General features: G+C 41.5%; 3 protein-coding genes across 3 annotated transcripts; 1 reads left to right on the forward strand and 2 right to left on the reverse strand.

Moving 5' to 3' along the window:
- Positions 1-234: 234 nt before the first annotated feature.
- On the reverse strand, positions 235-1,083 carry LOC145676560 (uncharacterized). Its single transcript, XM_081747395.1, has one exon. It carries the CDS (start codon positions 1,081-1,083, stop codon positions 235-237), a length of 849 nt encoding a protein of 282 aa, XP_081603521.1.
- A 1,179-nt stretch (positions 1,084-2,262) lies between these two features.
- On the reverse strand, positions 2,263-2,601 carry LOC145676561 (uncharacterized). The gene has a single exon (XM_081747396.1). The coding sequence runs from the start codon at positions 2,599-2,601 to the stop codon at positions 2,263-2,265; it is 339 nt and encodes a 112-aa protein (XP_081603522.1).
- A 13,459-nt stretch (positions 2,602-16,060) lies between these two features.
- Positions 16,061-16,912, forward strand: LOC145676563 (zinc finger MYM-type protein 1-like). Its single transcript, XM_081747397.1, has one exon. The coding sequence runs from the start codon at positions 16,061-16,063 to the stop codon at positions 16,910-16,912; it is 852 nt and encodes a 283-aa protein (XP_081603523.1).
- The last annotated feature ends 3,661 nt before the right edge of the window (positions 16,913-20,573 follow it).

The raw sequence follows: 20,573 nt of genomic DNA on the forward strand, positions 1-20,573 counted from the left end.
TCAAGTTAGGTTCTGACATGGTACTGAGTGCGTCGCCTATTAGGAAATGACCAGGTGTTAAAGGATGCAGGTCGTTTGGATCATTTGATAAATGATATTTGAGAGATTTAATTGATGATTGCCATACGCCTCCAAAGTTTGGTGATCTTGTTGGAATAAAAACCCATGTGATGTTATCAGCTGCTAGAAAATTATGTAATTTTTCTTTATAATGTTCTGATTCAAATACAGCCTTCAATTCTTGTAGTTCCCTTTTTGCACCAACGAAGTTACTTGCATTGTCAGAATACAGTTTAGCACATTTTCTCGACGAGCCATGAATCGCTTTAATGCTCCAATAAACGCCTCTGTAGTTAGATCACTTACGAGTTCAATGTTAACCGCCTTAGTCGCAAAACACACGAAAAGTGCTATATATGCCTTATGAAGTTTGGCTCCCCTTCTGTTACTCGATTTAAGATAAATGGGCCCACAGTAGTCAACACCGCTGTGAAGAAATGGTCTTGTTGGTTCAACTCTGTCAGCTGGTAGATCTGCCATCATCTGTTTACCAACTTTAGGATTGTTTCTGAAACTTGTGACACACTGATGCACAACTTGACGAACCAAGTTTCGTCCACGTATTGGCCCATATGATTGTCGCAAGGATGATAACAACAATTGAGACCCGGCATGCAATAGCTTCTTATGTTCTTCTTGGGCGATTAACCTTGTCAAACTGCAGTTCGCTGGAAGTACAATAGGATGTTTCTGTCCTTCAGTAAGATATGCTGCATTTAATCTTCCTCTGACTCTGATGATTTGCCTCTCATCCAAGTATGGGTTCAAATTTCTCAGTTGACCTTGGTTGTCGACTTCCTTTCCTGATCTCAACGCATTTAATTCCTTGTGAAATGCTTGTTGCTGTGATAGTTTAATAAGACATTCGAATGCTTCATGTAATTCACTTACTGTAAGATGTCTATGCTGTCTGTTAGATCTTCTCATGTTGCGTGCAAATCGTAGACAATAACCAGTTACACGTTGCAATATTCTTAATGATGAATATCTGTCTAAGAGTTCATACTGTGTTGTAGAAACCATTACTGCTGTATTCTTTCGTCGCTCGCGAACATCGCTTAGGTCACAAACATCTTTCCTCGTCTGTGAGTCTAATTTCTCAGATAGCGAGGAAGGCCCATGCCACCATAATTCATTATCAAGAATCTCTGACGGTGTTAATCATCTCGATATATGATCTGATGGATTCTCCTCTGTTCTGATGTGTCTCCATTCATAGTTATAAGTCAATTGTTGAATTTCCGCACATGATTTGCAACATACATCTTCCATTGGGAACAAGGTCCTCTTTTCTATGCTAATACAATGGTGGAATCTGACCATAAAACAACCTTATCAATCTTGCAGTGTAGTGCTTGTATTACTTTCTGAGTTAAATGTGCAAGTAACAAAGCTGCACAAAGTTCTAGGCGGGGAATAGTTGACTTCTTCAAAGGTGCTACTTGAGATTTTGAATATAGTAAGTTTGCTGTGAATTTTCCATTTCTTGTACTACATGTTGCAAATATACAAGCTGCATATCCATTCTGAGATCCGTCGTAAAATCCGTGAATTTCTACCTGCGATTGTGTTTCTTGAATAACCTTCCGCTGAATATGTAGTGATTCCAACTCGTGAAGTTGCTGCTCATAACTTTCCCACTGAATGCAATGGGCCCGAAACTTCTTGATCCCAATTCAATTTTAATTCTCACAAACGTTGCAGAAATACTTTTGCCTCAAGAATAAGTGGTCCTATTAATCCTAAGGGATCAAATATGCTCACTACTGTAGCAAGAATAGTCCTTTTCGTGATTTGTTGAGGGTTGTTTCTTGGTTTAACAGAGAAAGAAAATGTGTCTTTAATCGGATTCCACAACAATCCTAAATTTCTTATGATGCAATCATCATTTGGTTGAATGATGAAATTTGATTCTTGAAGTTCACTAGGTATTCTTGAAAGCAGTGAAGTGTCGTTGCTACACCATTTTCTCAAACAAAAGCCACCTCTTTGCAGAAGAGTTGTGAGTTGACCGTGTAATTCATATAGTTCCTTCTTCGTGTTTGTCCCTGTTTGAACATCATCAATATACAAAATCCCTCATTACAACTTCTGCTGCCTTAGGGAAATTCTTCTCTTCTACGGCTAGTTGCTGAAGACATCTAGTGGTTAGGAAAGGAGCTGCTGCAGTACCATATATTACAGTTTTCAGTCGATATATCTTTATTGCTTCTGGAGGATTTTCTGGTAGTTTGCATCTGAATCATGTACCCTAGTGTTGCGATACATCTCTATATCAGCTGTAATGACGAATTGACTTTGCCTGAATCTTGCTGTTATGGAAACTAATTCTTCTTGGATTGTAGGCCCGACTCTCATCGTGTCATTTAATGAAAGTCCAGAAGTTGTTTTGCAAGATGCATCAAATACAACCCTGAGTTTGGTAGTAGTACTACTCTCTTTCATTACGCAATGATGGGGAAGATAGTAGTCTGACATCATTGTATCGCTCTCTGCTTTAGTTATTTCTTCCATATGGCCCAAATCTTCGTACTCTTTCATGAACGCTACATATGCCCTTTTTTCTCAGTATCCTTTATAAGCCTTTTTTCCATTGAATAAAGTCTTCTCGTTGCAATCTCCTTGGATTTACGAAGATTCCCCACATTTTCTTTAAAGGGAAGTCTGACGACGAATCTCCAAGTCTCATCTTTCCGGTGTGTTTCTTTGAAGTGTCTTTCACATTCTGCCTGCTCTTGACTTAATGGATGTTTCGTTGAACATTCTTTTATCATCCAGAATTTTTGTAATTGTTCGTGTATTTTCTCTGTTGTGGATAGGTGACACACATTTGTCAACATGTGTGGTTGATTGTCTATTTTCCAGCTACAATCCAACCAAACAATGGTTTGTGCAAGGTTGGATATCCTGCCTTGAATCTTATTTGCCCTTCACAAAATAGATCAAAGAATACTTCCGCTCCCAGTAACATGTCAATACGCTGTGGTATGTTGAAGCTAGGATCTGCTAATTCAATGCTGGAAGACATTTCCCACGACGACGTGTCTACATGAACCATGGGCAAGTCTTGTGATATTTGCGGCAATATAATGAAGTCTAATGTGGCTGAATAAGTGTTATGTCTTGACTTAATTGTAGCCTGAACGCTATGGCATGACCTTGTATTAGCATGACCTATAACATTTATGTGTACAACGCTATTACTCATTGTTAGTCCCAATAATTGAACCATTCTGTTTGTTAGGAAATTTTACTGAGAAGCACAATGGAGAAGTGTTCGACACATTTGAAAATTACCCTGTTTATCTTTAACATATACTACAGCTGTGGATAGCATAACGCTTGGTGGTCTCCTAAGATTCTGCGGTACACTGTTTGTAGAACGAATATTCTTACCTTCACATTCCTGATCGAGTGATGTGGTTAAAGCGAGGGTATTTTGACCTTGACCTATTTCGTTTTCATCTTGTGGTTCATTCGCTCTAGTGGGCGATGGACAACGCGAGTAGTGCAGTAATGTGTTATGCTTTTTATTGCATATTTTACAATTACCTGATAAGCACTCATTTGCCTTATGCGCTCGTTTGAGACAATTTATACACAAAGAAAGAAGTTTAGCTTCTTTAATTCTATCTGCTATAGATTTTCCCAACAATGATTGGCATTGGAATAATTTGTGTGAGCCTTTACAGCTGGGACATGCATTGTTGTCGGAACACGTTACGTGTGCTGTAGTTGAGTAAGAACTCTTTTTGCCTGCCTTATTTGTTTGTTGATATTTGTTACTTGGAACTGAGGTTCCCCCTCCATGTAGCGGACCGTCATCGTCGGGGAGGGGGTGGAGCTGAGAGGGCGGCTTCATCATTCATTCATTTTATCACCCTTCATCCTCATATCATTGCATGCCCTCTCAGCCGCGAATACCGTGCACCCACCCGGCCTGTTGTTGTGTTTGTCCAGTGTTTGTGTTGTCCGACGTGTTGAGTCTTTGAGAAAATTAAAAAAAATATAAAAAAATCCTAAAACGAAAAGCCAAAAAAAATATAAAAAAATAAAAGTACAAAAAAATCCGCACCTATTTTGTTTTGTTCTTCCTGGGCCGGTGGGGGTCTATCTTTTTGTTGAACAGGTTTCTTTCGTTTTGTTTCCCTTCTTCTTTTTCCGGGGCCACGCGTTTTTGTCGACGGGAATGGTTTTCTTGCACTTCCATTCCCCTTGACCGCGTTGGCCCCACGCTGATCCTAAGGTGTTGGGCGTGCTGAAGGGATTGCCAGGGGGTAGCGTTAGTTCCCCTATTAACGCCCCGGTGTGACCTCACACCCCTTTTTTTTCTTTATAAATGTTTACAAATAATCATATTTTTATGGGTAAAAAAACATTTCAAACTGAACCGGGCTCTCCCTCACGGAAGAAGCCCAAAAAAACTGATAGTGAAATTGAGGAACAGACAAGTATCGCGACCCCTGTTGTCCGATATCTTGTAGTTAAAGAGAAAGACGTTGATAGTGCCAGTACCGAGGAAAACCGTCCGAGTGCTATTAAAGGTTTATCCCCTTTTGTAATTAATAAAGTCATCACTTATCAAGCCGGACAGGTTAAAGATATAAAGAAACTATGAAATGGCACTTTATTGGTGGAAACGACAGACGAGAAGCAAACGGCGAAGTTACTTAAGTTAACTTCCATTGGACCGGTGCACGTGACAGTCGAACCGCATCGTATGCTGAACGTTTCCAGAGGGGTGATATCGTGTTGGGATCTCCTCAATGCCACCGAAGAGGAGATCAAGTCGGAATTAGCGGACCAACACGTTATAGAGGTAGCTCGAATCAAAAGTAAGAAGTCAGGTGAACTTGTCGCTACTCAGTCACTGATTCTTACTTTTAGTCTGCCAACGCTTCCGGAGTTTGTAAAAGCTGGTTACTATCGTTTAAAAGTTCGGCCCTACATACCCAGTCCTCTGCGCTGCTTTAAATGTCAACATTTTGGGCACACCAGTACCTCGTGTAATGCGAGTGCTGCTCTTTGTGCGAATTGTGGCCAGGGTAGTCATGGTGCGGAACCCTGTAAAGCGACCAAGCCCTTCTGTGTGAACTGCAAGGGAGAGCATTCTGCTTGGTCTCGGGATTGTCCAGCTTATCAGCGCGAGAAGCGTATCCGAGAACTTATGGTCGTCGAGAAGATTTCTGCTACAGATGCGAAGCGTCGATTGAAAGAAAGCCTTCCTTCCTCGCTTTCTGTTCCCTTCGCTACTGTCGCTGCTATTTCTCGGAAATCTGTCGCTACACAGACCGTCGACGTTTCCACCCAAACGGACTTGACCCCAAAGCGTAGTTCTGACTCGAAGACCCCAGTTGCAAAGATGAGCGAACTTCTTAAGACCCCCGTTGCAACAACGAGCAAACAACCCAAGCCTACAGCTGTAACGCCGAGTGAACGTCCGAAAACTCCTCGTGTTACTGTTAGTAGTGGTCTTCGGCGCACTCCAGCCCATCGCCGATCACCTTACATGGCTGGCCTGAAACTTAGTCAGCATATCCGCAGGTTGAACGACACGGTTCTCTCTCCGAAGAAACCGAAATCTCCTCCAGTACGTAAGCCACCTGCAGCTTCTCTGAAGTCTGACATGGTGGAGGACGAACTCATGGATACTGAGTGGGCTGTGATTGGACCGCGTGGAAAAGTTCGCCTTAAACGTTGATTCCTTCCAGTATGGCGCTTCTTCAGTGGAACCTGAATGGCTTCTGTACTCACCGTGAGGAATTGATACAACTGGTCTCCGACCACTCACCAGTTGTCGTCTGCTTGCAAGAAACCCATTTTAAGCCTACCCAGTCTTTCCTTCTTTCTGGGTACAATATGTATCGGTGTGACAAGCCTGATAGTGACCACGCTGCTGGCGGCGTGGCAGTCTGTGTCTCTGATTCTTTTCATTCTCGGGAGATTCACCTCGTCTCCCGCCTGCAAGCAGTTGCGGTGCGAGTATACTTCTCTCGCCCGCTTACAGTTTGTTCATTGTACATTCCTCATTCAGAAGCCTTTAGCACCGCCGATCTGCTTCAGCTCTTCCATCAACTTGAGCCGCCAGTCTTGCTTGTAGGAGACCTTAATGCCTATCACCGTCTGTGGGGTTCTGTCCGTACTGACGGTCGTGGCCGCGAGGTCACCGAATTTCTTGAGGAGAGTGGCTTGCTTATCCTTAACGATGGCAGTCCTACTCATTTCTCCACTGCCCATGGCACATATTCTTGTATCGACCTCTACATGTGCAGTGCTGGTCTCTTGACCTCATTGACCTGGAGAGTGCATCCTGATCTTTGTGGCAGTGATCACTTCCCGTTGTTTGTTGAAGGTCTCCCTGTTACTCCTCCTTTTCCTCTCCCCCGCTTCAATTTGAAGCGTGCTGACTGGCGTAAATTCCGTGAGCTCAGTGAGTTCCATTCTCGTGATGATCTCCCTGTAGCTGTTGTGGCAGAGGCATTTGAGCAGACTGTTCTTGATGCTGCTCATGCTTCCATTCCAGAATGCGGTGGCGCCGTTTCCCCCCGGCGTGTTCCCTGGTGGTCTGCGGAAATCCGTGAAGCTATCCTGGCTCGTCGGCACGCTCTTGCCACTTTTAATCGTCATCCAACTGACGACAATCTGCAGCGTTTCCGCATTCTACGTGCTCGAGCTAGACGTCTTATCAAGCTTTCGAAGCGCCAAAGCTGGCTGAATTACGTTTCGTCCATCAATAGTCGCACAGCGATGTCCACTGTGTGGCGTCGGGTCCGCTCTCTTAATGGCAATACTCCTACTGTTGATGTTCTTGCTTTGTCTGAGAATGGTGTCTTAGTTACTCACCCTTCGGAGATAGCACACACTTTGGGCCAGTATTTTGCATCTATCTCTGAGTCTGATCATTATCCTCCAGCATTCGTTCCCATTAGAGCGCGTTTAGAGCGGAACCCGTTAAACTTCCGTACCGCCAACAGCGAAGATTACAATGCTCCTTTCACCCTTGTTGAATTTGATTGTGCTCTTCGTGAATCATCCAACACTGCTCCAGGGCTTGATCGTATACCCTACGAAATGTTGCGCAACCTCCCCCGCGATACACAGCTTGCTCTCTTGCAACTGTATAATCGCCTCTGGGTCGAGGAGTTTTTTCCCCCTGCTTGGCGTGAGGCTCTCGTTCTTCCTATCTTGAAGCCAGGCAAAGTCGCAACTAGCCCCACGAGCTACAGACCCATTGCTCTGACGAGCTGCGTCTGTAAGCTGGTTGAACGCATGGTTAACAAGCGCCTGGTGTGGTATTTGGAATCCAATTCACTTCTGAGCAAACTTCAAAGTGGATTTCGTCGTTTTCGATCCACTACGGACAATCTTGCTTATCTTGAGGGTCATATTCAAGACGCCTTTCTCAACGGCGAACATCTTGTTGCTATATTTTTTGACTTAGAGAAGGCGTATGACACCACGTGGCGTTACGGCATCCTAAAACAATTATATGACTGGGGTCTTCGTGGGCATATGGCCCACTTTATTTCGAATTTTCTTCACGAGCGACACTTTAGAGTGCGTGTGGGCTCTACTCTTTCAGAGCGCTTTGTACAAAAAAATGGTGTTCCACAAGGCAGTGTTCTTAGTGTCACGTTGTTTGCTGTCGCAGTCAACAGTGTTCTTTCGCAGATCCAGGCTCCTGTGTCTGGTCTGCTTTATGTTGACGATCTTGTCATCTTCTGTCGCTCCCGCCACCTTCGCGGCATTACTCGACAGCTTCAACTGACTCTGAATCGTCTCGTTCGCTGGTCGAATGAGACTGGCTTTCGCTTTTCAACCGAGACATCACAATGTGTTCACTTCTGCCGGCAGCGTACCTGCATTGTTGACCCGAACTTGTACCTCGATGGCACCCGTTTGTCATTCGTTGATACAGTCCGTTTCTTGGGTCTGGTGTTTGACCGTCGCTTGTCGTGGGCACCACATGTACGGAATCTTAAATATTCTTGTCTTCGAGCTCTGAATCTCCTTCGTGTCCTTTCCCACCGCACGTGGGGTGCTGATCGTACTGTTCTACTTCGTTTGTACCGTAGTCTAATTCGGTCCAAGTTGGACTATGGCTGCATTGCCTATGGCTCTGCTCGTGATTCCTTGTTGCGCCAACTTGATACAGTGCATCACCTGGGTATTCGGATTGCTACTGGCGCCTACCGTAGTAGTCCTGTTGCAAGCCTGTACGTTGAAGCCAATGAACCTTCCCTAGCGTATCGTCGCAAAAGGCTCCTTCTTAATTATTCTGCACATGTGCGCTGTATTCCAGACCACCCTTGTAGACCATGTCTCCGTGGTGGTCGGAATTACGAGCGCTATGCTGCACGTCCTCGTTCTACACGTCCATGCTACATCCGGGCGTGTGCGAGTTTCCTTGCTGATGATTTCGTGTAGCCCTCTCTTTCTTTGGTTCAGTTTTGTGCTATTCCACCATGGCTGCTTCGTATACCTCGCTATGATACCAGTTTGTCTCTGCATTCGAAACAGCAAACTAGTCCCCAGGTGTACCAGCAAGAGTTTGCCGCACTGTTAGATCAGTACCCCGATTTTAGTGTGTTCTTTACGGACGGTTCTAAGAATGAGGATTCTGTAGGCTGTGCCTTTGTCACCGACGGGGCCAGCTCCGAATTTCTTTTACATCGCCTGTGTTCAGTGTTCACTGCTGAATTGACTGCAGTTAAGCTTGCCTTAGACCACGCTCTCACGCTTTCCCTCCGTCGTGTGCTTATTTGCACCGATTCTCAGAGTGTGATTTTGAGTCTACAGAATGTCTTTAGTATGCACTCTGTCGTGCAGGACATTCTTGTGAGATGCCATGAATTGCAGCAACAGGGTTGTGTCGTCGTTGTCTGCTGGGTGCCGGGTCATGTCGGCATCCGGGGAAACGAACGTGCTGACACAGCTGCCAAGAACGCCGCCTTGGCCGGGGTTGCACTGGAGCATAGCCTTCCCTGCTCCGATCTTCAGTGTCATTTCTATTCTTTGTTGCGCTCTCACTGGCAAGCAGATTGGGACCAGGCTTTTGAGAATAAGTTACATGTAGTGAAGCCACTTCTAGGAGAATGGCGTACGTCGTCGTGCCATCGTCGTCGAGATGAAGTGCTCCTGGCGCGTCTGCGTATTGGACACTCTCATCTGACGCATGGCTACTTGCTGCAAAGATTGAACCGTCCGTACTGTGAGGAGTGTATAGTCCCGCTGAGTATTCAGCACATTCTTGTTGAATGTCCTGAATACTCAGCTCTCAGAGAACGTTTCGGATTGTCTTCTGTTCTTACCCGCGCTTTGGGGGATTCACATGATATAGTTAGCCGGGTACTGGACTTTGTTAAAGCTTGTGGGGTTGCTCACGTTCTCTGAGCGTTTTTAATGTGTTGTCGATTTTTATTGCTGCTAAACTTTTAATTTCTGTTATCTTTTATTGTTTTCTATGTATTGTTTTTGTTATCTGTTTTAGACTATTTATTCTTTTATCATTTTATGTTTTTATTTAGCAGCACTTTCGTTTTCGCACTCTAGTATTTTAACCTTTTTCTTTACATGTTTTAGTCCAGAGCAACCATGTAAATTGTGACGGGGACATATAGCCTTGATGCTGACGTCCCCATTAAACCCCCTATTCATTCATTCATTGGAACTGAGGTTGTGTCTTCAGGTCTATGCTTATTATCAACTGCGTCTAAAACTTGGCAACGCTGTTGTAAAAATTGTCAGCTGTGACATGCTCGGTAATTCATTCGTTGATTGCGTTTTCTCTCACTCCTTATGTGTTGTATTGTCTAGTTTGGTCGCAATCAAATAAATAAGTAATGCATTCCAGCTTTCTGTCGGTTGACCAAATGTTTTACCGTGCTGTCTAAAAGAGATTTAAGCGAAACAGCCGACTCACGTTCCACCATTGACATTTCAAATAAAGCTTTGACGTTTTTGTTAACAATATACCTTTTGTTTTCAAAACGTTCTTTGAGTAAAGCCATGCTACGTCATAGTTTTCAGAAGAAATTTCCAAGGCTTGTATTACTTCAAGCGCCTCCCGACGTAGAGAAGAACGCATATAATGAAACCTTTGGACCGGCTGCGATGTGCTATTGTTATGTATTAATGTCTGAAACGTGTCATAGAACGACAACCACTCATCGTAGCTTCCAGGAAAGGTCGGAAAGTTTATCACCGGCAACCTAACTGATGGATTAGAATTGCTTGCTTCATTGTTTTCATTTTTCTCTGCACTGGAGCTGCGTTGATTTATCAACACTTCTGCCTTAGCTGCTAAATCAAAATAAATACTCTCGAATTGCTCTCTTTCTTCCGTTTCCTGATCAATTTCTGATGAACCCTGTAACATTTCTATTTCGGATTGTATTGCATCAAATTCATCATAGTACTGTTTTATTTTATCGTAACGTAACACTAACTGCGTAATATTCTGATTTTCTGTAAAGCTATCTACAAAAGGTTTAAAACGAGTGAGTTTGGCCTTAATTTGACCTCTCTTGACCACTAATTCTTTCATTCTGTCACTCAAATTAAATACTTTTAACATTTACGTTCTAAATGAGACTTTCCTATTACAGTCTTATTTTGTATAAGTAATACAAGGATAATATTACATTGAAATATGCACTCACTACCTACCTTGTTAACTGCACTGTAGAATCCTGATCCGACGTGGATGGACCACTTGGTCGCTGTAATCCTTGTGTAGGCACTGGTTTCTTAATAATTCTTCGACGTTGCTTTGACACTGTTCAACATATTTGCATTTCATAACACACAAGATTATATGAATTCAAAAAATATAAACAAAATCGCTTGATGAACATTAGTATGTGTGGATTAATGCGATATTAACACAACACACGTAGCTACCGCTGCTTTCTTGGTGTCCTGTTTTACACACACACACACACACACACACCTGCTGGGGAGAAAAAGTACTAGTTTTTATGTTGCTGCCTAACCATTTACTTACTGGTGTTAGTTTTTATTGAGAAGAACGCTCAGTTCTGAACAAACTGTATAGTATAATAATAAAATTGTATTGAAAATATTTTTTTTTTGCAGCACATAGTAATTCAGGTCTGAAGGGGTTAATTTACGGTAAATAAGGAAATCTATATTAGGAAGTGGAAACAGAGATTGTAAACCAGATGAGTAAAGAAAATTATTGGGGATAGTAACTCTTTTTTTTTTTTTTAGGACTATCTGATAAGTCTAACGGAAGAACAAAATGATTACCATAAATTCCGATCACTCTTGTGCAATTATATGATTAATCCAAGAGTAAAAGAAAATTTGGAAAACCTTACTGACGATGATAATGATGTCCAAAATAGTGGAACTGAAATTATTGCAACAGCGTCCCTTTTACAGACAAATATGTCTATTCACTCATTTAAAGTAAGGGGAAAAGTGTCTGGCAGAAATTTAAAATGCACTCACTTTTATTCTAAATAAAATAAATACGCACTATATTTAGATAATTCAACAGGTATGCACTATGATGTAATAAAACGCGTCAGTAATTGAGAAGGATGTACAGAAAAGTAATTCGAAAATTCGCCTTTGGCTTCCTTCATAATTTACTCACAACTGAGCAAAACAATATTATTCCTAATGAAGATTGATTTAGGGCGTCGCAATAACTTATTTTTGTTCATTATCATTAGTTTTTCACACTGCATTACTTGAGGTATTCTCATTTGTAGTTAATTGGCAACGTGTTGAGGACGCAAGAGCATTAATGTAATAATGATTGTTTCAAACTTAAACGACTATTAACGACTATTATGTTGTGATATTTGCGACTATAAACACGTGTTTGTTTCTGACTCTTGTAGGCTTCTTTTGGAAAGCAGAAGAAAGACAATCCTGCTATCCTTGTCTTTCCGGATAGCATTCTTTAAACAAATACTCTGCCTATTGGTACATATTTAGATGTTACATCAAAGGATTGTACTTATTTAAGTAACCGATTTCCCAGTTTTGCATGTACTCGTAAGTTTTAATATGAATTACTATCGCTGACAGTTTTCGCGACACCATGGTGTATTCACGATTCGTTGTCAAGGACCAAGTCATAACCAAATTTTTTAGTTTTCTTTGATCAAAATGTGTTCCTGTAACATCAGCACATTTCCCTTGCCGTTTTTGAATAAATAGACTCACATCCAAGTTTGAATAGACGACACAAACATTTTATGATATGCTGTCTGTACAAGGTGTACCATAAGTCACTTTTTGAAAGTTATTGACTGTATGAACTGACTTATTTGCCACCCTGTAACTTATACGGCAAACATTGGCAAATGGAACACAATTATTAAGTTTGACTACGGAAAAAAATCATTACAAATGCAATCCTGCTTACAAGTACATTTCTCATGTAGCATTTATATTAATAGATTTTGATATTATTCTCTTGGACACCTGTTACACTGTAAAAAATAACTCTGAACAAATAGTTTATATTGCTTACTCTCCGGTTAACGTGCCTAAGTTTACTAATAGTTATAAGTGACAAGTTACTGATGCGATATCTATGTAATATTTATTTTAATTTTTGTAATTATATGTATAGTCAAAGTGAATGTTACTTCATCAAAGTTAAGGGTCGATATGCGATAATTTTTTTTACTACTACTGCATTTTTTTAATTTCCAATTGTGGAACATAAATATGTTTAACTGTATATTCGTATTTATGATGTACTACTTGTCACGAAAGTTAACAAATTTTCGTTTGGATTCTACAAATATATTTCACTATCTAAACTAATTTAAAAAGAAAAATGCAGTTTCTTCAGTTTCTTGCTTTTCTTGCGGATTTTACATCCAGTTTTCAATATTTTTATATAATTTCTCTATCTACCCTATGAGGTTCAACTTTGCATTAAAATTGAGCGTACAAATAAATAGCTGAAAGTTACATGTAAACTACTGGATGAAACAAATACATGAAGTCCTCTACTATGGCAACACTCATTTACTATCGGCCTATAAGTTTTTATATTCCGGGAGTTCTGTTTTTGTTGACTCGTCCTGAAACTTTGGAGAACTTGATTATAATTCCAGATCTATTATCTATGCCGACGAAAAGTGATTATATACGCCTAATATTGGGATGAACGGGCAGTTATGTACCAGTTATTCCTAGTAGTAGAAGAAATATTTTATGTAGTATGGTTTCGTTTATTGCACCAAAAATGTGAAACTTACTTGAAGCTAAGTTAAGTCTACATTTTTGACTGCTGTATGTTGTGAGCTTGCCAGCCAGTGCGATACCTTGATAGCATGACTAAAGAATAGCTGCAAATTTGATGCTTCCACCAAGTGTGTGCTCCCTTTAGATTAATTGATTATTTTAGTTTAGCGTCTCTTTCAGCAGCGAATCTATATGAGACGGGACCTACTGATTAACATGGAATCCGAACCACATGAGCTCCCGCCGGGAATTGAACCCGGGTCTCCCACGCCAAAGGTGGTTACGCTAACAGCTTAGTCACGAAGAACCTCTGCTCCCTTTAGAATAGTTTACAAAGTCTGTAACTGCCGTGTTTGGATTATATGGGTATTTACGAGATGCACCTTGTAGATACCAATTAAATGGAAATTAAATATTTGCTTTCACTACTCAGATCAACAAACGGAGTCAAAAGTATATTAATAATCTTAAAATGTGGAAGAGTTACGCAGAGTACATTTCGTATGATAAGTTGAAATGAAAATAATAATTTTGATTTGGTTTATATTTCGAGATTGTAATATCAGAAATAAGAAACTTATTTGTAATAAGATTATCTTTTCATAGAATCCTACGAAGTAATATAAATATGTATGTCAAAGCGTTTTAAGCTCTTACCACATTTTGATGTATCTTTATTTTGACAGGTGTGAGAAATGGACAGAAGCAGCAGAGAATTCTTGATGCATTGGAAAAGTTGCGGAAAACGTATACATGTGTGGAAATCACTTCGATGACAGACAGTTTAAGTCTCCAAGTATGATCTTTCTCGTTAATGCTGCTCTACCGATGATAGATACAGTATGCTGAAGTGATTATGTTACAAAACCAACCAGCTCTGCGTTCGCCTTCCATCAAGTGAGATAACAGAAGAGCAGTCAAGTTGTTCATCAGAAGCAGACTTTTCTTTTGTTTTCCTTGATCACAACTACTGTGTTCCTTCCTTACTCCAGTCTAGTTCTGATGTTACCCCACCCAAGCAACGACGTAAATGGTCCGTTGAACTTTTTCCTTCAGATCCTACCACTTCTTGAAATGTCATTTTTCAACCTTTTCCTTCGACTTCGGATCAGCATTGTGAGGAACGTCAAGTATTATTTCCTTAGCATGAAGGAAATAATGTTTCGTCCATGCCCGCTAGTAAACGAAAATCAGTTTTTGCTACTATTGATTGAACAAGGAAGTCTGAGTTAACTCCAAAACAAAAAAAACATACGAAATTACTCGTAGAGTGCGGCGGGGGGACTCTGAACAATTCGCGGGAAATTAGTTTACACGTATCATCCATAGGCAGTGAACAAGAAAGCAATAGGTCATTGTAACTCATAGTCCTTCAGCAACGAGTGCATAAAGTGAGTGAGTGAGTAGAGGGTTAATGGGGACGTCAGCAACGAGGCTATATGCAGTGTTTCTTCCAGACACGTTTTTTTGGGGGGGCACTGCCCCCCGGAGAGACCAAAGTAATACATCTATAATATAATAAATAGGATAGTAACAGCAGTGGGAAATAAATATTTTCAGAAGACAATCAACAGATAAACAAACGGTTTTTATCTTGCTACTTTACCAAGGTGTTCTAAAGCTCGTGCCGATAGTTTGTTTTCTTTTTTATATTTAGCGATTAGGTGGTATCTTGTGTCTGTAAATGCCAACCTTGAACGGAAGAGTAACAATTGAACGTCGTGTTGCACGTATATCTGAAACGAATAACACATGTAAGTTATTCTGTTTAGGTTAATATTGGCGATTATAGTTTTGTGCTTTCAATTAGTGCGTCTTGTTTACAGGTGACTGATTTGTTCAGTATGTCTTCTAACAAGAAAAGGAAAAACGAAAGTCAAACATCCATCTTGAATTTTGTTATAAAGGAAAAAAGTTGGACATTAAGCTTGAAGCATCTGTGGACCCTGGCCCATTGAATTCCTTGTCGACTGACTGTACAAGTCTAAGTGATAATACGCCAGATAAAAGTAAGTGTAAGGGAAATGCAAACGGACTAGAACAGAAGAAGGATGTAGGTATTGATGTTGAGCAGTCGAAATGTATTTCAAAGTGTGCAGATGATAGGGCAAATATAAATGAGCAAAACCTTTGTTCTGTTGACAAGAAGCGTTAGTATAATAAACAATGGGAACAACAGTATGAGTAGCTGTACTAGGACAAAGTACGTGGAGGTGCCTTTTGTAAATATTGTGAGCGATATATGAAGAATGACCCTAATGTGCAGCAGAAAACGGGAGGTGTTTTTGTGATTCATCCATTCACAACATATAAAAATGCATTAGGAAAAGACGGAAAACTGGAAAAGCATAATCATTCAAAATGCACATTGCAAGCCTTGAGATGGACAGGCTGCGAATGCAAGTAAAAAAAATAACCCTGTGTACTCTCAAGTTCTTCGTCAAAGTGAAGCCGAAAAAGATCGAAACCGCCAATCGCTGGGAATGCTTGTTCGTGGATTGTACTTCTTGGTTAAAGAAGTGCCACATACAACAAAATATGAGGCACTAGTGAATAATTTGTTTGTACAGTGTAGTCCAGAACTAGAAACGTGGAAAAATGAACAAAGTGAACGCTCTAACTACTGCAGTAAGAACACTGCTTCCGAATTGTTGAGTTGTGTTGGTGAAGTCCTACCTTCTAAAGTGACTCAAAAAATCAGAGATAAAAAGTTTTCGATAATGGCTGATGAAAGTACATCAATAAATAATAAAATGCCCTTAGCATGTGCTTGCGATATGTAGAGGACAGTGCTCCGGTTGAAATATCTTTGGCGCTGGTGACCATACCTGATTGCAAAGCCGATACCATTGCTAATGCTATAGACACTGAAATGAAAAATCACAATTTGAAATACGAAAATCTCATAGCGTTTAGTTTCGATGGTGTGTCTAACTTTTCTGGCAACAGTTCTGGTGTTTGCAGGATTCTGTCAACAAAAGCTGGCAGAGATATACCGTATATTCACTGCAGAGCTCATGTGCTGTCACTTGCTGCTGCTACGTGCAGAAACAAGAATCCCAAAGTTAAAAGATTTTTCCATACATTGAAAGATATATACAATCTGTTTAGTAGATCATCTAAGCGGGAAAACATTCTGCATGAAATTCAGGCAATCATAAACGATCCTATATTAAAAGCACCTGAATGCATTGAAGTACGGTGGCTAAGTCACTATAGAATTGTGAATGCAGTGAAAAGGTGCTTCTCGGGAATTTTGTTGGCTCTGGAGCATATTCAAAAAGAAGGGGTTGATTTTGCGTCACTTGCGGGAGGAATTTTAGGCGAAATAACCAACAAAAGTTTTGTTATCACACTTTGTGTTTTGGATGCATTACTAAGTGCGTTGTCTCACTTGAGTAAGCAGCTTCAAAATGCAACCTTGTCATTTTCATCTCTGATGTCTATGATCGATGCCACTAAAGAAAATCTTACGAAGATAGCGGATGAATGTTGTAGCACCAATAGCGATTTGAGGACTATGATTTTGGAGGTCATGGAAAAGCCTGAAGAATTTTCGAAGACTTTTGTGGAAGACGAAGATCCTGAGAAAACGCTTAAGGAGCTGAAGGGTTAGGTGTTGCAGGTTGTCGAAGAGATATCAAATAGATTCAACGACCGCGCCCTTGGCCTAATGGAAAGTGCATTTTACTTCGAAAACAGGCATGTTTTTAAGTAGCAAGTGTGTAGATGATGTAAAGAAACTGTGCAACTATTTCGTCGATGTTGATATGGAACCGTTATGGGCAGATATAAAGTCATTTCAATTTTTCATTCGGTCACTGATGAAGAGCACGGAAAATGCTTGTTTGGATATACACCCGTTCTTCCAAAAGTACTTGAAGTGAAAATTGGTTATGAAAATCTACATAAAGTATGTGAATCGGTCATGTGTGTACCTATATCAACAGCCAGTGTTGAAAGGTCTTTCAGCACAATGAACAGGATATTAAAAAAATTGCGATCTCGTATAGCAGAAGAAAACTTGAAGCACTGTATGTTGATCAGCATTGACAGTGAAGAAGTGCCAAATTCGAATTTTATCAATGAGGTAATCAATTCATACGCCAAAGCAAAGATGAGAAGAATACGTCTTCTTTAATGATTAAAAACAAACTACGAAGTGAATTTTTGTCATACGGACGAAATTCTAATGTAAAACTTTTATAAATGTCTACTGTATTTAATATTATTAATACATTTCTATTGTATTTGCCAATTAGATTTTTTGAACAGAAAAAAGAAAACTTTTACAGGCCATGAATAAATATTTTAACTTTATGGTGATGATTGGGATCATACAGTTCAGTATTTTCGTGGACAAGAAATAACAATATTGACATTTTTACATAAATTTAAAAAAGAAGCTGCTAAGTTATACCGAGACCGCATGAAAATAATATATGCCCCTCTGTATACTACGTGTGCCCCCCCCCCGGAACATTTTTTCTGAAAGAAACACTGGCTATATATCCCCGTCACGATTGATTGGGTTGCTCAGAACTGCACGATTAAAAATGGAAAAGACTAAAACCAAGAGTGTTCACAGAGACGAAAGTGCTGCTACAGAATAGGGAATAAAGCAAAAGCTACAGAAGATAAAAATAATAAAATGAAATCTTTGAGTTTTACGTCCCACGGTTATGCCGGTTAGGCTAAAGGAGACGGTGATGATGAGTGATGAATGAAATGGTGGAATGAAATGTGGGAGGAAACGGGAGAACCCAGAGAAAACCCACGCACACGGTGTTTGTCCACCACAAAGTTTACTTGGCGGGGGCTGGGATCGAACCCGGGACCCCAAGCACCAGAGGTGAACGCTCTACCACTGAGCCACCGCGGCCCAAGATAAAATAATAAATAAGTCAAAAGAGATAACAAGAACAATATATAGAAAAACAACACTAAAAACGGGAGAAAAGATAAAAATTTAGCAGCAATAAAAAATGCAACCCTCTAAAACTGCTCAGGCATTTCTTGAGGAGAGTGGTTTGCTTATCCTTAATGATGGCAGTCCTACTCATTTTTCCACTGCCCATGGCACATATTCTTGTATCGACCTCTCCATGTGCAATGCTGGTCTCTTGACCTCATTGACATGGCGAGTGCATCCCGACCTTTGTGGCAGTGATCACTTCCCGTTGTTTGTCGAAGGTCTCCCTGTTACTCCTCCTTTTCCTCTCCGCCGCTTCAATTTGAAGCGTGCTGACTGGCGTAAATTCCGTGAGCTCAGTGAGTTTCATTGTCGTGATGATCTCCCTGTAGCTGTTTTGGCAGAGACTTTTGAGCAGACTGTTCTTCATGCTGCTCATGCTTCCATTCCAGAATGCGGTGGCGATGTTTCCCGCCGGCGTGTTCCATGGTGGTCTGCGGAAATCCGTGAGGCTATCCTGGCTCGTCGACACGCTCTTGCCACTTTCAATCGTCATCCAACTGAGACAATCTGCAGCGTTTCCGCATTCTACGTGCTCGAGCTAGACGTCTTATCAAGCTTTCGAAGCGCCAAAGCTGGATGAATTACGTTTCGTCCATGAATAGTCGCACAGCAATGTCCACTGTGTGGCGTCGGGTCCGCTCTCTTAATGGCAATACTCCTACTGTTGATGTTCCTGCTTTGTCTGTGAATGGTGTCTTAGTTACTCACCATTCGGAGATAGCACACACTTTTGAGCAAATTTCAAAGTGGATTTCGTCGTTTCCGCTCCACTACAGACAATCTCGCCTATCTTGAGGGTGAAATTCAAGACGCCTTTCTCAACGGCGAACATCTTGTAGCTATATTTTTCGACCTAGAGAAGGCGTATGACACCACATGGCGTTACGGACTTCTAAAACAATTATATGACTGGGGTCTTCGTGGGCATATCGCCCACTTTATTTCAAATTTTCTTCACGAACGACACTTTAGAGTGCGTGTGGGCTCTACTCTCTCAGAGCGCTTTGTACAAGAAAATGGTGTTCCACAAGGCAGTGTTCTTAGTGACACGTTGTTTGCTGTCACAGTCAACAGCGTTCTTTCGCAGATCCAGGCTCCTGTGTCTGGTCTGCTTTATGTTGACGATCTTGTCATTTTCTGTCGCTCCCGCCACCTTCGCGGCATTACTCGACAGCTTCAACTGACTCTCAATCGTCTCGTTCGCTGGTCGAATGAGACTGGATTTCGCTTTTCCACCGAGAAATCCCAATGTGTTCACTTCTGCCGGCAGCGTACGTGCGTTATTGACCCGGACTTGTACCTCGATGGCACCCGTTTGTCCTTCGTTGATACGGTCCGATTCTTGGGTCTGGTGTTTGACCGTCGCTTGTCGTGGGCACCACATATACGGAATCTTAAATATTCTTGTCTTCGAGCTCTGAATCTCCTTCGTGTCCTTTCCCACCGCACGTGGGGTGCTGATCGTACTGTTCTACTTCGTTTGTACCGTAGTCTCATTCGGTCCAAGTTAGACTATGGCTGTATTGTCTATGGTTCTGCTCGTGCTTGTCTGTTACGACAACTTGACAGAGTGCATCACCTGGGTATTCGTATTGCTACTGGCGCCTACCGAACAAGTCCCGTCGCCAGCCTGTATGCTGAAGCCAATGAACCTTCGCTAGCGTATCGTCGCAGTAAACTACTTCTTAATTACTCTGCGCATGTGCGTTGTATTCCAGACCACCCGTGTAGACCATGTCTCCGCGGTGGTCGGATATACGAGCGCTATGCTGCACTTCCTCGCTCTACACGTCCATGGTACATCCGTGCGTGTGAGACCTTCCTTGGCGACGATTTCCTTTGGCCCTCTCTTTCGTCGGTTCACTTTTGTGCCATTCCACCCTGGCTACTTCGTCTACCTCGCCATGATTTACGTCTGTCTATACATTCGAAACAGCAGACTAGTCCCCAGGTGTATCAGCAAGAGTTTGCCGCACTGTGTTCTTAATGTGTTCTTGTTTTAATGTGTTCTTTGCGGACGGTTCTAAGGATGGGGATTCTGTAGGCTGTGCCTTTGTCACCGACGAGGGCAGCTCAGAATTTCATTTGCATCGCCTGTGTTCCGTGTTCACTGCTGAATTAACTGCACTTAAGCTTGCCTTGGACCATGCTCTGACACTTTCATTACGTCGTGTGCTTGTTTGTACCGATTCTCGGAGCGTGGTTCAGAGTCTACAGAATGTCTTCAGTATGAACTGTCTAGTGCAGGACATTCTCGTGAGATGCCATCACTTGCAGCAACAGGGTTGTGTCGTCGTTGTCT

The sequence above is a fragment of the Thermobia domestica genome, unplaced genomic scaffold, assembly GCF_964235325.1.
Source record: "Thermobia domestica unplaced genomic scaffold, izTheDome1.hap1.1 HAP1_SCAFFOLD_216, whole genome shotgun sequence".
Lineage (NCBI taxonomy): Eukaryota > Metazoa > Arthropoda > Insecta > Zygentoma > Lepismatidae > Thermobia > Thermobia domestica.

Excerpts from the sequence above, each read along its gene's own strand:
- LOC145676560 (XM_081747395.1), bottom strand. The coding sequence starts at position 1,083 with ATGGTTTCTACAACACAGTATGAACTCTTAGACAGATATTCATCATTA.
- LOC145676561 (XM_081747396.1), bottom strand. The coding sequence starts at position 2,601 with ATGAAAGAGTACGAAGATTTGGGCCATATGGAAGAAATAACTAAAGCA.
- LOC145676563 (XM_081747397.1), top strand. The coding sequence starts at position 16,061 with ATGTGCTTGCGATATGTAGAGGACAGTGCTCCGGTTGAAATATCTTTG.